At 40.6% G+C, this 14,227-nt stretch overlaps 1 protein-coding gene across 4 annotated transcripts in view; it reads right to left on the bottom strand.

The window, feature by feature from the left end:
* LOC105807372 (cyclic AMP-responsive element-binding protein 5) overlaps positions 1-14,227 on the bottom strand; it is a 381,115-nt gene that overhangs the window by 305,643 nt on the left and 61,245 nt on the right. For 3 of the 4 annotated variants that reach the window (XM_012640747.1, XM_012640749.1, XM_012640748.1), the window contains exons 2-3: positions 8,772-8,843; positions 2,774-2,867 (exon numbers count right to left, since the gene is read on the bottom strand). In XM_012640747.1, the coding sequence (XP_012496201.1) occupies positions 2,774-2,867; positions 8,772-8,843 (166 nt within the window). Of the gene's footprint in view, positions 1-2,773; positions 2,868-6,061; positions 6,195-8,771; positions 8,844-14,227 lie in introns of those variants that run through there. The other variant, XM_012640750.1, reaches the window with a different exon arrangement.

Genomic DNA, 14,227 nt, shown 5'->3' with positions numbered 1-14,227 from the left:
GAGACAGAGTCTCACTGTGTGGCCTGGGCTAGAGTGCTGTGGCGTCATCCTAGCTCACAGCAACCTCAAACTCTTGGGCTCAAGCGATCCTCCTGCCTCAGCCTCCCGAGGAGCTGGGACTACAGGCATGCGCCACCATGCCTGGCTAATTTTTTCTATATATTTTTAGTTGTCCAATTAATTTCTTTCTAATTTTAGTAGAGACAGGGTCTCGCTCTTGCTCAGGCTGGTCTCGAACTCCTGAGCTCAAACAATCCACCCGCCTCAGCCTCCCAGAGAGCTAGGATTACAGGCGTGAGCCACCTCGCCCAGCCTGGACATATTTTTAATAAAAGTAGTAAAAACACCCAATAGATAGCCTATTCAATGTGGACGATGTTGGTATATTACACATAGTTTCCTGAGTGCAAAGAAATGGGGCTGGACTGGAGAGCTCTACACCCTCTTCCAATGAGAAAATTCTATGAACCTACAAACATGCAAAGTGGGTAGCAAGTTTTAAAAGTTAGCACTTCATTTCATTGGCAGTATTAAATGATCTCATACCAACTTCAGCACAAAACATAAGAAAGCAAAAGAAAATACATCAATATAGTGTTCATGCTGTGTTTCCTCATGTTTATTTCTCCCTTCATTTTCTCATTCCAAACGTGACATAAAAATTAGAGTTACTTTTCTCCCAAAGAGTTTCCACGTGTCACTGCCTATGATGGGTAGGAACATCCTCAAACTAATAAGGGTCTGGTAAGAACAACTGCAAAGCTACAAGGATTAATTTAAAAAGACCTGTCGTAGGCAATACACAGAAGAATGCTTCACCCCAGTGTCCAAACATCTTTGGTTGTTTTCCTTCAGACCTTCAGAAGGAGCTCCTTTAGGGCCATCCTAGCAGCCTGCCTGAGAGACACTGCACTGGTGCTTACCAGGCAGCCTATTTTAGGGATCCAATTGGGGAAAAATAAAGGAAGAACTTATGAATCTAAACATTAGGAATTGCAAAGTCTCCAGCCTTGCTACTTGTGTCTCTACATTTACTGTTGAACCATAAAGCTATACTATGTGTGACTCTATAGAACATAAAAGAACAAGCCATCCTTCCTAATCCTTCCAGGCTTTTAGAATTCTTACAAATTTGAGTTTCTGCATCTTTGCTTGTGGACTTAAGGAATGACAAAGCAGTTTCTAAAGAGCCAGCTTGTTCTAAAAAAAACAAACGGGGCGGTGGCTCACGCCTGTAATCCTAGCACTCTGGGAGGCCGAGACGGGCGGATTGTTTGAGCTCAGGAGTTCGAGACCAGCCTGAGCAAGAGCGAGACCCCGTCTCTACTAAAAAAATAGAAAGAAATTAATTGGACAACTAAAAATATATATAGAAAAAATTAGCCGGGCATGGTGGCGCATGCCTGTAGTCCCAGCTACTCGGGAGGCTGAGGCAGAAGGATTGCTTGAGCCCAGGAGTGTGAGGTTGCTGTGAGCTAGGCTGACGCCACGGCACTCGCTCTAGCCTGGGCCAAAGGGTGAGACTCTGTCTCAAAAAAAAAAAAAAACAAACAAACGGGCTGAGAGACGTGGCGGGTGGTAGGCAGAGAGAAGAGCAGAGGCTGCCTTTGAACTCAGAGTTTTCCAAACCACAGCACATCTGCACTATCAACAAGTCACTGGCACGGTTGTGATGACGCGTGGACGACTCTGACACCGGGAACATTTGATTATGTGTATGAACTGGGGAAGCCTGACGGTGCAGTAGCCATGTGCAGGTGAGGATCGCAGGATCAAGGGCCCTCACCTTTGCCCTGGCTTGTGAGCCTGGGAAAGACACTGCATCGCCTTGTGCCCCTTCCTATCAGTAACATAGGGTCAGAATCACCCATGTGACAAAACTCTTAGAGGATATACTAATAATAGTGATAATAAAATATTTGCACAATCAAAGTGCCATAGAAATGCTAAATTACATGAGCCAGGCCTGCCAGGGCAGTCAGTTTCTTTTCTGGTATCATTTAAAACATGTCTGGAGGTGCATGATCTCTTTCGTGATTCCAGGGAGACAAGGGCTGAGGTGAAATATTTCTGGCCTAAGAAGTGTAACAAGAAATTATTTGATTACCCTGCTCGAGTTTACAACACACTTTATCCTACATTTTTTCACTGAACCTTCACAATAAGCCTATAAAATAGGTTGGGTAGATACAATCACTCCCATTTTATGGGAAAAGAAACTGAGGCCCCAAAAGGTTCACAATTTGCACAAGGTCATGGCCAGGGAAGGCAGAGCCCAGGCTAGAGTTCAGGTTCCTCACTCCTATCCCTACACTCTTTCTAATTTACTAGACTATGTCTCAAAATGGGAAGGAATGGTAATAATTGATGGATTTATTATTATTACTCTTAATTTCTGCTCACATTTTCTGAGCACTTGCTATGTTTCCATGAGTCATCTCATTTAATCTTCCACTTATGAGGCAGGTACTGTTTCTTAAGGACACCTTCACTGACCATCTCAATCCAGAAAGAGAGTTTCCTCTACTAAAGTTGCATAGCATCTTTTCCTCGCAATATTCATTTGATATGGAGCCATGTTTCATAGTAATAAATATTGCACATTCCAGAAAATGAGAAGTTGCAGCTCTTCCATTATTTGAGTGAACATTAGCTGATTACACTTCTGCCATACCTTAGAAATGTGTATTTTCAAGGCACAGAATTTGCCAGTGGGAATGAGCCCACCAAAAGAAGAATAATTCTCTCCCTTCTTTGCCTGATGGCTCCTTACCTGATAACATATTGTCTGTTTTTATTGAGGGAAACTTCAAAGTCATCTCGTGCTTGTGCCTGTGAATCATCAGATGATCCTCTGTTGGGAAGCGCTGTCAGGCAAACAGAAAAAAAAGGGAGGAGAGAAGAAGAGCCATTCAGTTCTGTAAAACATATTTACCATCACAGAGAAAACGATTTATTCAGCATTGCAAAGATGAGAGGCAAAACAAAAAAATCAGTTCTGAAAAAGTGTGAAAGCATGAGTAAGTAGAGTTAAAAGATTTTTCATGCTAGCAAATGTGCTGGGATGTTCCTTTGAATAACACCCAATATCGGCGTCATAATTTCCATCACGGTTTAGCAAAGGAGTTAACCATATTGCAGAAAAATCTGGCTGAGTACTCATAATAAGTAGAAGATCTTTGCCTTCTGTCATTCTCTCATACCCTACACCGTCCCCAGGAACTTTTTTTAAAAGGTCTCTACTTCTTAGATAGTCCCTGGATGTAGCCAACAGGGCTAACTAATCAGTAAGCTATACATTTCTTGGGAACTAGAGGTTTGCTCTGAGGGTAGCCTTTAAACTTTGTATTTAGTTAAAGGATAAAACAGGAAGAGGTAATGAACAATGTATTAAAATAACATACGCACCGAAAATATGCTGTGCTCTAACACCTACCTAGGGTAGGCAGTGTCTTTGAAAAAAAATAAGTGTTCAAATGAATGTGTATTTGTGGTCACAAAGAATAACCATTAATGGCAACATGACAAAATTAAAAATTTCCCATTTCTTCTTATACATAGAAGAAAACCATGTCAAAAACAGGAAAGTGAATTTAGACCTGAGTAGCACTGTAATTTTGCAAAAGCACTTGGAACTTTCCTTTAGTAGCTACTGCTTTACATAATAATGTAAAATTAAGTCTAAGGCATGAAAAGTACACTAGACATTATCTATAGATTAACTCAAAGTAGGAGAAACGCATGGTAGAGGAAAAGAATCTTGATTCATATAAAACTCTGGGAAAGTATTATATGCCATGCTTAATTTGTATAGTATGCTTCTGTTTATGAAGACCTTGCCCACCCAATATCTGATTTTTTATAATTTTTATAATTATACATATGATTTTATAGTAATATGACAAGTTATTTTTAGTGTTCTATACTCTATACAGTGTAAACCAGTACTTTATTTTTAATTTTCAGGAAATGATTTTATAGTTGACAAATATTTTTTGCAGTCTGACTTCTGGTCACATGGTAGTATAAATTTTCTGGCCCTCTTGTGGCTGGGTAAAGCCATGTGACTAGTTCTGCCCACTGAGTAAGGAATGAATGGAAGTGACATGTCACTCAGAGGTGAGCATCCAATTCCTGGTGTAAGACCCTCTAGCGTCCCCCCTTCCCCATCCTTTTAGCATGGCAACTCACAATACTGGAAATAGTGGCCACTCAATCATCCTAAATCTCTGAGGGATTATGAAAAGTATTTCTGAATTCTAAAGGATTATGAAGAACTTCCTGCCATTTAACAATAGAAACGTATCCTTGGGTAACAGAAATAAGCCTTTGTTGTTTTAAGCCATTGAAGCTTTGGGCTAATTTGTTATTGTAGCAGATCCTATCCTGACTCAGACTGGTATGTTTGTAATAACTGAACTGAACAGAGTATCTGCTTTATCAAAGTCAAATGAAAATAAAGGACAATAAATTCTAATGAACATTTCCAAATCTTTGACAATTTAGAAAATGTTTCAGAGCCTCCTACTTTTTTTAGGATAGTCAATATGAATTTCAATTAACTTCTTATACTATGGTAGAAATCTTCTCTGTAAATAGTTTAGATCTGTGTTAAGGAGAACAAGAAAATTCGCTGGGCTGAACTGTATAGAATATTCTAAAGGTAGCTCTTTGTATAAATATCACTTATGTACTTGTCATTTATATCATATAAATTGAAGAGCACAGAATTTGAAAAGCATGGTAATTATGCCAGATTTATGCCAGATTTCTGAATACATAGAAGCTTATTTTATATGACATGTGGTTTTTTGCTGCTGGTTCATCTATTCTCTTGGTCTGCTACAACATTGTTTAATGACTCCACCTAATATGTGACATTGCCACGTGTGACTTAAAGACAATGGTTAAATGTCCTGTGGGGAGCATGTATATAACATGGTAATGGCCTTCATTTCTTATCTAAAAGCCATTTTTGACTCAATAAAATAATAGCCTAAAGTAGGATATTAACCAGAATACTTCTTAAATAATAATAATTTCCATAATACTTCATATTAACTATAATTACCCTCCAAACAAAACAATATACAAATCACAGAGACATCTGTGACTTTTTAAAAAAAAATTAGGTAGGAAAATAACAGCAAATTGTAAATAATCAAAATGTACAGCGTGCAGCAGATACAGAACGGAGAGAAGCCACTGGAGCCCAGAACGTGGCTAATGCAGAGGGCAAAGGAAGAGTGACATTGACGTTGGGCTCTATGAGATTAGAAAGAGCAAGAGAAGCTTGTTTTTCTCATTACTTCTGAGACAAAGATAATGTCTTAGGAGCTGTAACAACAACAAAAAAATCTCCCAGGTATTATAGGCCATTCCTAATAGAACAAAGTTTCTTTCCAATGAGGGAAAAAGGAGAAAAAAAATCTTTCCATGACCCCAATGCGGTGCAAGCACCGATAATTCACATTTCCTCCCCCTTCCGATTCCCAGCCAGCCTTTCTTCTCCACGCAGGTTCCCAGGCTATGGGACATCCCTAAAGTCAATGCCATGATCTCAACAACTGACCTGACTGTGAGTTCCTAATACCCCCCCAGGAGACCCTTGGGTGACTGCGACCTTTAATTCTAACACCTCTTCAATTAATGATGCACATATTTTTATAATAGCTTGTCAAGAAAAAAGAAACACTTTCACATTAAACGGAGACATTGAGTTTCAGATGCATCTTTATATTTAAATTTGCAGTGGAGGAAGCTTGGAATTGTACTTTAAAATCAAGGAACTGTAAATTCTAATTTCTATATCTGTCTAACCTTTTCCTCAGTCCACTCATCCTTCTCAAAGAAATGACCTGCTCCTTTGCCAAGAAGTCCAAGGTCATTCCAAATGGATCCCCTTCCGTGTTTATTACCGCCTCCACCTCGGAATTTGGGTGTGAGTTCATTGACTCTCTTTCCATCCCCTTCCCTCTCAGAATGAGCGTCCCCACTCCTCTGCGGGATCCTCTCCACCCCGTGTCTTCTGGGGACTGGCCCTGCAAACCAGCACGCTCACTCCTTCCTTCTCACTGCTTTCTTGCCCTTGACTAAATCCAGCTTGGCTATCCTTTAATTTTAAAAAAGCTGCTTCCTTCTCAGGCTACCATTATATCACTCCGCTTCCCGTCACTGCCTGGTGCTCCTGAAAGAGTCCTCTGTGCTTGCCACCTCCACTTCCTCACCACCCACTCGCTCATTAATCCCTTGCAATCTGGCCTCCGCCCTGCTCACCTCTCATAGGTCGCCGGCAAGCACCTACCTGCCAAACCCAACAGCCTCCGCTCAGTCCTCTGACTATCCCAGCTCTACAGGTCTGACACCAGTGACCACACGTCTGTGGCATTTATTTATTTATCCTCTGCCTGATGCCAAAAAGGAGAAAAGATGGCTTACAGCAATACATAAAAAAGTTTGGGAGAGCATCGATTAGAAGTGAGTGATCCCAAAAGAGAAGGGATCCAGAAGGAAGTGAGGCTAAAGCCAAAATGCAAACCAGAGGACAGTCATTCTCAACCAGGGACAACTTTGCTCCCCCCGGGGGACATTTGGCAATGTCTGGAAACATTTTTGGTTGTCACAACAGGGGAGTGCTATGGGGATCTCGTGGGTAGAGCCAAGGGTGCTGCTAAACGTCCTGCAATGCACAGGGCAGCCTCCCACGGCAAAGAATTATCCAGTCCGAAACGTTAATGGCGCCAAGCTTGGGAAATTCTGCCATTCGATCCAATGACTTATGTGCAGCTCTCTTCTCTCTGATTTACCTAAATGTCAGATATGGCTAACGACCCCTTCCTCAAACTGCTCTCCTCTGCTGTCATGCACAACCCTGGATGTTGCAGGGAATCTTCACTGGCTCCGAATCCTCTCTTGCCTTTGCTGGGTGTCCTAAGGGGCCCAGTCCCTTAAGTGCCCCTTCCTTAGGGGAGCCTGCCAGGTACCTCCCCAAATAAAGTAAATCCCCCATTATACTCTTCAAAGTGGTCCATGGTCTTCTTTATGGAAAAATGCAATTGACCAACTAATTGATTAGTTGATCATGTGATCACAAATTTGACGCATAGGCTCTGTGAGGCTCTGTGGGGACAGGGACACATGTGCCTTGTGCACTGCTGTTTCCCCAGGGCAATCAGAGTGCCTGGCACATAGTAGGCTCCCAAATGTGTTGAGTGACAAGAATGGAAGAAAACTTGATGTCGCATTTTCATAGCCAAAGCAAAGCAAACTGCTCAAATTATCTGATTCCCTTTGGCTATCAAGACTTCTATTTAAAGAAACTGAGAGGGAATCCATTTTACCTTAGGAACTAAGTTTTAATTTAGTTATCTGAGTACCTTCGGCAATATTCTGCATTCACAGTGGGGAGTCTGGTCTAGCAGGATTTTTCCCAGTTACTTACCAACCTATCTGTGTTTTTCCTAGCATTTCCTACTTCAAAATGACCTCCAAACCAGTTTGCTTCAAAATAATTTTCTCTACTGCTTTTCTTATTTATAAGTTGGAAATAAACATTGACACAAAAGCCCCTGGTGAAACTTCCAGAATCTTAGCAAAGGACTCTGGTTGCTCAGTCGGAGGCTGGTATGAACCAGCAACAATGTCTTACATTTCTATGGCTTATTCCCTCCAGGAGGTTCCCAGAATCCTCCACAAACTCTCTGGGGAGATAGAAGAACAAGAGTTTCCAATGCGTGTCAACTCTCATCTCACTCCCAGGTATTGCTCCATGCTGTACTGCCAACTGTACCACATGAACAGGTAGGAGGAGGGCTTGATTCCGTTGAAACCACTGAGCAGCTTAGGGAAAGAGTGTAGCTACGCATAGGAAAGATGTCTGTGCTCTGGATTCTAAACTTGTTCTATATCCTATTACAATGAAGATTTTGGCATGAAAGGAACCACAGGTGGTCATTTTCCAATGACTGGAACATGGAGATACCCAAAGGGGTCAAGAGTAGAAAAAGTCACTCCAGTTCCAAAGGTAAAATGCAAAGCTCTGACGTTAGGCGATGAACATTTCTTATTTCTTTCATACAGCTAGGTTCCAGTAGAATAGTAGTAGTAGCAGCAGCAGTTGTAGTAACAACAGTGGATATTAATTGAGCACTTATTATGTGCATTCCTATATCAAACACTCTACAGGTAGAATCTTTCTAACCCCCATTCTAATTCCACTAGATGGGAGCCATCAGACACTAAAAGAGATTTAATACTTTGCAGCAGGACAACTTCTCTGAAAGTTTAGATACATGGGAAAATTGTAGGTGCTCGAAGAGTTATAGGGAGTTGTTTTGTTACTACTAGGGAAAAACAAAATAAAATTTAACCTATGATGGTGAGCTATCTTTACCAGTAATCCAAAGGTCTGACCAGTATTCAAGTGGCTATGATAAAAGTAAACGCCATCCTTCCCCCTTTCTGAAATGACAGCCTTGCATAGCTGACAGGTGGGATGCATCTGATTTGCTTCCAGGGGGAAGTTATGTGTGGAAACGTCCAACACTGCTATATTTCAGGGGCTATGAGCAAAGTAGTTACAACTATTCAAAGGGGAATGTGATAATGATGAAGATGGTGATCATCATGATAATGATGGTGACGGACTTTGATAGTATCTTGGTAAAGAAGAAGAGCCCAGGGCAGGTGTGGCTGCCAGGTGAGAGCTACTTCCCTGTGGGAAGGTGGGTGCATTTGCTGCATGCCAGAGCACGGAGGATCCGCACACTCACCTGGGAGCAGCCTGGGGCACTGCAGACAAACGGCCTCTCCTGCTCCAAATTCATCTTGGATTCCTCATAAATCTGAAGGATCAGAGGGAGAGGGAGGAAGGAAAACAGAAATCCATGAATATCTCCTGCTTCCACCCCAGCAACATGAGAAAGGCAATCGCTTGGAGCCCCCTTTCTATGCCAACTCCCAAATGAGACGAGCAAAACATTAACATGAATGAACACGGGTCTTGCTTGGCGGAAGTTCACTGGGCTCGCCTGGGCTGGGTTCCTATTGTGCTTTCTTGAGCATATGTTGAGTTGACTTTGAAGAAAAGTGCCATAGAGCTTTCACAGCAGAAATCCTGCCTGTGGAAAACCACCTGGTGGTGTTATTACCAGGTAAAATCATACCTGCACAGGAGGATTCTAAGGCAAAGTGCACACCGATCCTTCTTCAGTCCCCCTGAAAGCTTAGAGCAGTAAGAGAGGGGACAGTCACTTGGGTAATCATCAACGTGAAGGCCAACCTTCAGCCACACATCAATTGATACACCCATGGTTAGCCCAGCAAGCTTCAGCATCACCAAAGGACACAAAAGTAGCCCTGGAACCAGTTTACCCAAGGATTCTGGTGGTGAACCATGGTCTTAAATTCCCTTTCCTATCAGACGTTCAAAGATGCCTCGCCAAACATTATCCAAGTTATGTGGGAATAAACAGAAATCAAAAAATGCAAAAAACATTACCTTGGATATTTTGTTAATTTGGTTTTATAACCTGATTTGAAATCAATATTAGATTAAGACCGCTGTCCCTCTGATCTAGATAAGTTATCCAAAATATACCTTATATATTATCCAGAATAAGGTAGCTTTAATCTTATAGTAAAATTAAACTTATGTTAAATTATACTGTAGTCTTTTCTTGTGTAGCAGTTCAGTTTTAAGGTGTGTTCATTAGGTAAAAATTGAGTGTAGTCAAAATACCTTTGCAAATCCTCCCCAAAGCCAAAAAATAGTACGGTATACATGGTTTTGTGGCTACCAATACACACAGTAACATAATTTTTTTCGAAAAAAATCATAGAAATACTATACAAATTTACATTACATAATTTAAATAGTTTTCTAAATCATGCTTTTTTTTTTTTTGACAATTCCAGAGTTGTGTTTAGATAAGTTACATGTGCTGCTAATGGGTCATGGCTTTACTACTGAATTAAAACCTACTGCTTTCACTCTAAGCACAGGAAGCAATTTGCTTCTTTAAAATGCTACTCGTAGGTGATTCCAAAAGGACTCTAGAGTCACCTTTGCCCCTGAAGAGGGCACTCTGCTTGGAGTCATGGAATAGGCATCCTCTGTCTGAAGGAAGCTTAATCTTGCAACCAAAACCAGTTCTACAGTACTCTGTATATCATTACACTTTCCCCCCCAGACACTAATGTTTCTGACATACATTCTTCAGGAAAATATATGCATACTTTCGCTTTTCTGAAGCACAAAGTGAAAAGACTTGCCTTAGCACTGTCAGTGAGATATCAAAAAACAAAATAAAAGAAATCAAAACATGTAAAACCTCTTCAAACCATCGTTCCTCCTCCTCCTACCCCTTTCCCAGAGCGATACCCATTTGGAATGACTTCCCACTGGCCACTCAACAATACAGTGATTAGCCTTATTTTACACCTTTCCTGTACTCTGCATATTGTTTAAACTCTTTTACTGTATTATCTTTAGAAGAAGAAGAAAAACCCACAACCATCTTTGGGATCCTTCTGCCTGCCATTGTCTGAAAGCCATGAGCAGGTACCCTAGGTCTCAGGTCTTCTCAGGTCTCACCGTTCACTTGATTTGGCCATCTCCGAGCACAGAGCCTCCCTCCTCCCCACTACGAAAACTGGCACCTTCTGTGTTTCAAAATAAAGGGTGACTTTAAAGCTGATAAAATGATTTTGTCCAAGATAGAATAAACAACAGAGTAATTGGGTTATCTATTAATTAAATAGGCCTTGTTTTTCTAGTAAATTTTAAAAAATGCTTTCCTGGAACTTCTCTGTCTCTGCGGCCTTTGTGTGCTTCACCATTGGCAGATCATTTAGTTGCATTGTGCCTCAATGTCCCCTCCTTGACAAGAGAGGTATGAATATCAGTCTTCAACTCCCTTATTCCTGCATCATATTAGTCAGTTATGAGCCCTGTAAGACATTTTCAAATTATAGAGAAAGGTCTATGCGTCTAAGTGTGTGTGTTTGGAGTTGGGGAGAGGTTTTGTGGACAAGCATTACTGGAACCTCATGCTAATATTAACTATTCTCTATTTATAAAATTATAAAATATAAATTATTTGCTTGTTTGGTTAAGGTGAGTCTTTCTTGGATACCATTTGAGAGCTTTTGTTGCTGATGTAATGAAAGGATGCCACTCTTACTAAGCAACATTAAGATTACATGACAGCAAAATGGGAAAGTTTCATATATATACACATTTATGGCCTACATCCGAAAGTCATAATTAATGATAATAATTAGATTAATATCCAAGCAACAGAAGTGATCAAGACTGGAAGTGCTACTGCTGAAGGTTTAAAGAGATTGATCAATAAGCCAACATGAAGAAAGAGATTGACAAAGCCCCAGGCACTTACATATCAGGAGAAAGAATTTTTCTACCATAATCACAACACGACCCCAAACCCTGGCCCACCAAAATACTGACTTTTCCCATAAACTCAGGCCCATAATGCTAAGACTTTAGCAATTTTGTTTGATATCAACATTGGCTGCATTATCTTAATTATTGGCTACAATTTGCATATGAGCTGCAGCACATACCTTGGATTATACTATGATGCTGGTACTTGGAGACAGAACAAGGTTCGACCATATAGATTGTACTCTGTTCTGTTTTATTGAGCCTTCGTGATGTGGATGTAATGTTTAGAAGAACATGATCAATTTAATTTGACATCCACTGAGATGTGTCAGTAAAAGAAATCATGACTCTGGAGATACACTTTGAGACATACGGAGTCTGTCCTCAAAATGTTTAGACTTTAGTCACCCATAGGTTCTACTGAGTTACTATTGTCATTTTACTATTTTCTTTTTAAACACACAAATCTACATCAATTTATTACATGCTATGGATCCCATGGACCACATATGTTTTGGCAACATGATGGTGGAATGAAAGTCTTAAGGTAAAATGGCAGTTACTAAAATAAAATAAGTTTTAAGCAATTAATAAGGTCTGAGGTGAGTGGGTGTGTATATGTAAGTGTGTGAACCTCAACTGCTGTAGTCTGATGCTCTGCAGTTCCCACATTTAGCCCTCTGCAAACAGCACTCCCTTGCTAATTCCTTTCTGTGTAGGTGTTTGCAATAGTTTCCCTAAATGGTACCACTCTGCCACATAGGGTTCATTACTGTTATCAACTGATATGATCTGGTCTAATGTACTAGTCAAGAGCCATGGTTTATTTTTATGGTCTATTATTATGGTTCTTTTCTAGCACATATTGTAATAATTATTCTCTCGAATAGGCTCCTACTAAAGCCCTGCATATAGATTCTTTTATCATCCATCAAGCGGGGGCAAATTGCTCAGACAGGATTTTAGCCGGTTTGTTCTACACTTGGTCCTCCGAAGCCAGGCTCCTCCTCTCGTTTCCCATTCGGTTGTTTTACTGGCTGGCACTTTTTAATGAACCAAGTTTTGCTTGGCAACCACCATGCCCCGGGCTCCACTGCGGAGAGCTTACATAGTAGGCGTTCAATAAATATTTGTGGAATGGATAATGATCCTGAATCATCACAATAAACTGCCCCAAACAGCTTGCCTGTTCTCTGCTCCTGCGGCAGTGGTTTTCAAACTTTTTTGTGCAGAATCAAGTTTCCAATGAGGCAAGAGGTTGTGTGGGCTGCTCACTCCACCTGTTCCCAGTTATGGCCAGAAAAGAAATCTCCCCAGATTTAATGTAGAAAGGTCAAAATTACTTTCAGTGGAAACAATGAGGTGAAGTTAGTTTTCATTAAATTTCATGTGTGAATGTATTAATTCCTTATAAATTGTCTGTTAATATCGCCATAGACATTGACGCCACTAAAGTGCAGTCTATTAACCACGTGTGGGCCGCATATGACCCCCCTGGAGCACCCTTTGAAAAACACTGAGTGATCCCATAACTTTGGTGGACACAGTCAAAATTGTGGCAGATACTGTCTCCTCATTTAATAGTTTATAAATAGTACTCATTTTTGTTCTTCTTTTCCAAAATTCAGATTCAATGCTCAATTAGAACAAATGCCTCATGAGTCTAATCTCCCTTAAAATTTTTGGAAAACAACGAAGAACCCTAATAACAAACCCTAATAGTACACAAAGTCAGTTGAGGTTTTTCATAGCTGATAAGGAGATGACAGGCTCGATTTACAATTCAAACCCTCAGTTGTCACTGGATTCTTCTGGCCTAGCAATGAGCAAGAATCTCTTTCATTGTTCACTGTTTGACCCCACAAATTCCTGGTCTAAAATGGGAAATCGTCCACAATGGCTGATGCAATCCATTCAAATGCTTTGCCAGCCATTTAGGGATATACTTGGAATTATTAAAACTATTTCATGAAAGGCAAACACCACAAAAAGCAAATGCTACTAAAACCTTGGATAGTCTACACCATATACCGTAAACATCTATTTTAAATTTAAGGGTCAGGACTGAGCCCAGAGGGGGGAATAATCGATCTCATCTGGTTTGCTATCCTCAGCCAAGAGTGATGCTTCCCCTGCTAAATCACAGGAATCCATTACTGATCCTTAGTCAACATCAAACTGCGATCTTACTGGGATGGCCTAGGTTTCCCCCAATCACAGCAAATAGATTCATACAGTGATATGGGATTTGGAGTGGTAAGGCACTAAAAGGGCTGTTCTGATCGAAAGCCTGGCAGGTGCTCTTATAAATACTGAAAGTTATGAGAACATTAAAGCTACAAACTGAAATTTTAAGTATCAATGAACACTAACAGTAATACTGATATGTCCCCATCATGTCTGACATTGTTAACCTAGATATGAATGCGTCATAGATCAGAAAGGCAAGCTTGAATTTTAATAGTGATGTTAACATCCGTCAGCATTTATTGCCCCACTATGAGTGTGAAAAGAGCCTTCTTGGCAGGACTCACATAAAATAGACCTTGCTCCCTTGTGGAGCTCACTAAAGTGTTCTAAAGGAGGAAACTGGTCCTTCCTAAAGTGCCAAGGACAGCTGACAAACAGGAACATCTTGAGTCAGTCACACTGGGTGATGCTCTGGAGCAATCCTGCTTTCTTTCTGGGAACAAAGGTCATTTTTATTAATTAAATTAGTTAAGGGCATAGCCAGTTTGCACATTGCAATTCTGAAAAAAAGCAAACGTTTCTCAATGTATTGATCAGAAGAGCAAGGAGCCACACACAACAATAACATGA

Source organism: Propithecus coquereli, unplaced genomic scaffold (genome assembly GCF_000956105.1).
Source record: "Propithecus coquereli isolate 6110/MARCELLA unplaced genomic scaffold, Pcoq_1.0 Scaffold156, whole genome shotgun sequence".
NCBI lineage: Eukaryota > Metazoa > Chordata > Mammalia > Primates > Indriidae > Propithecus > Propithecus coquereli.
Note: the sequence above shows the minus strand (reverse complement) of the source record. Positions and strands in the feature narration are given on the sequence as shown.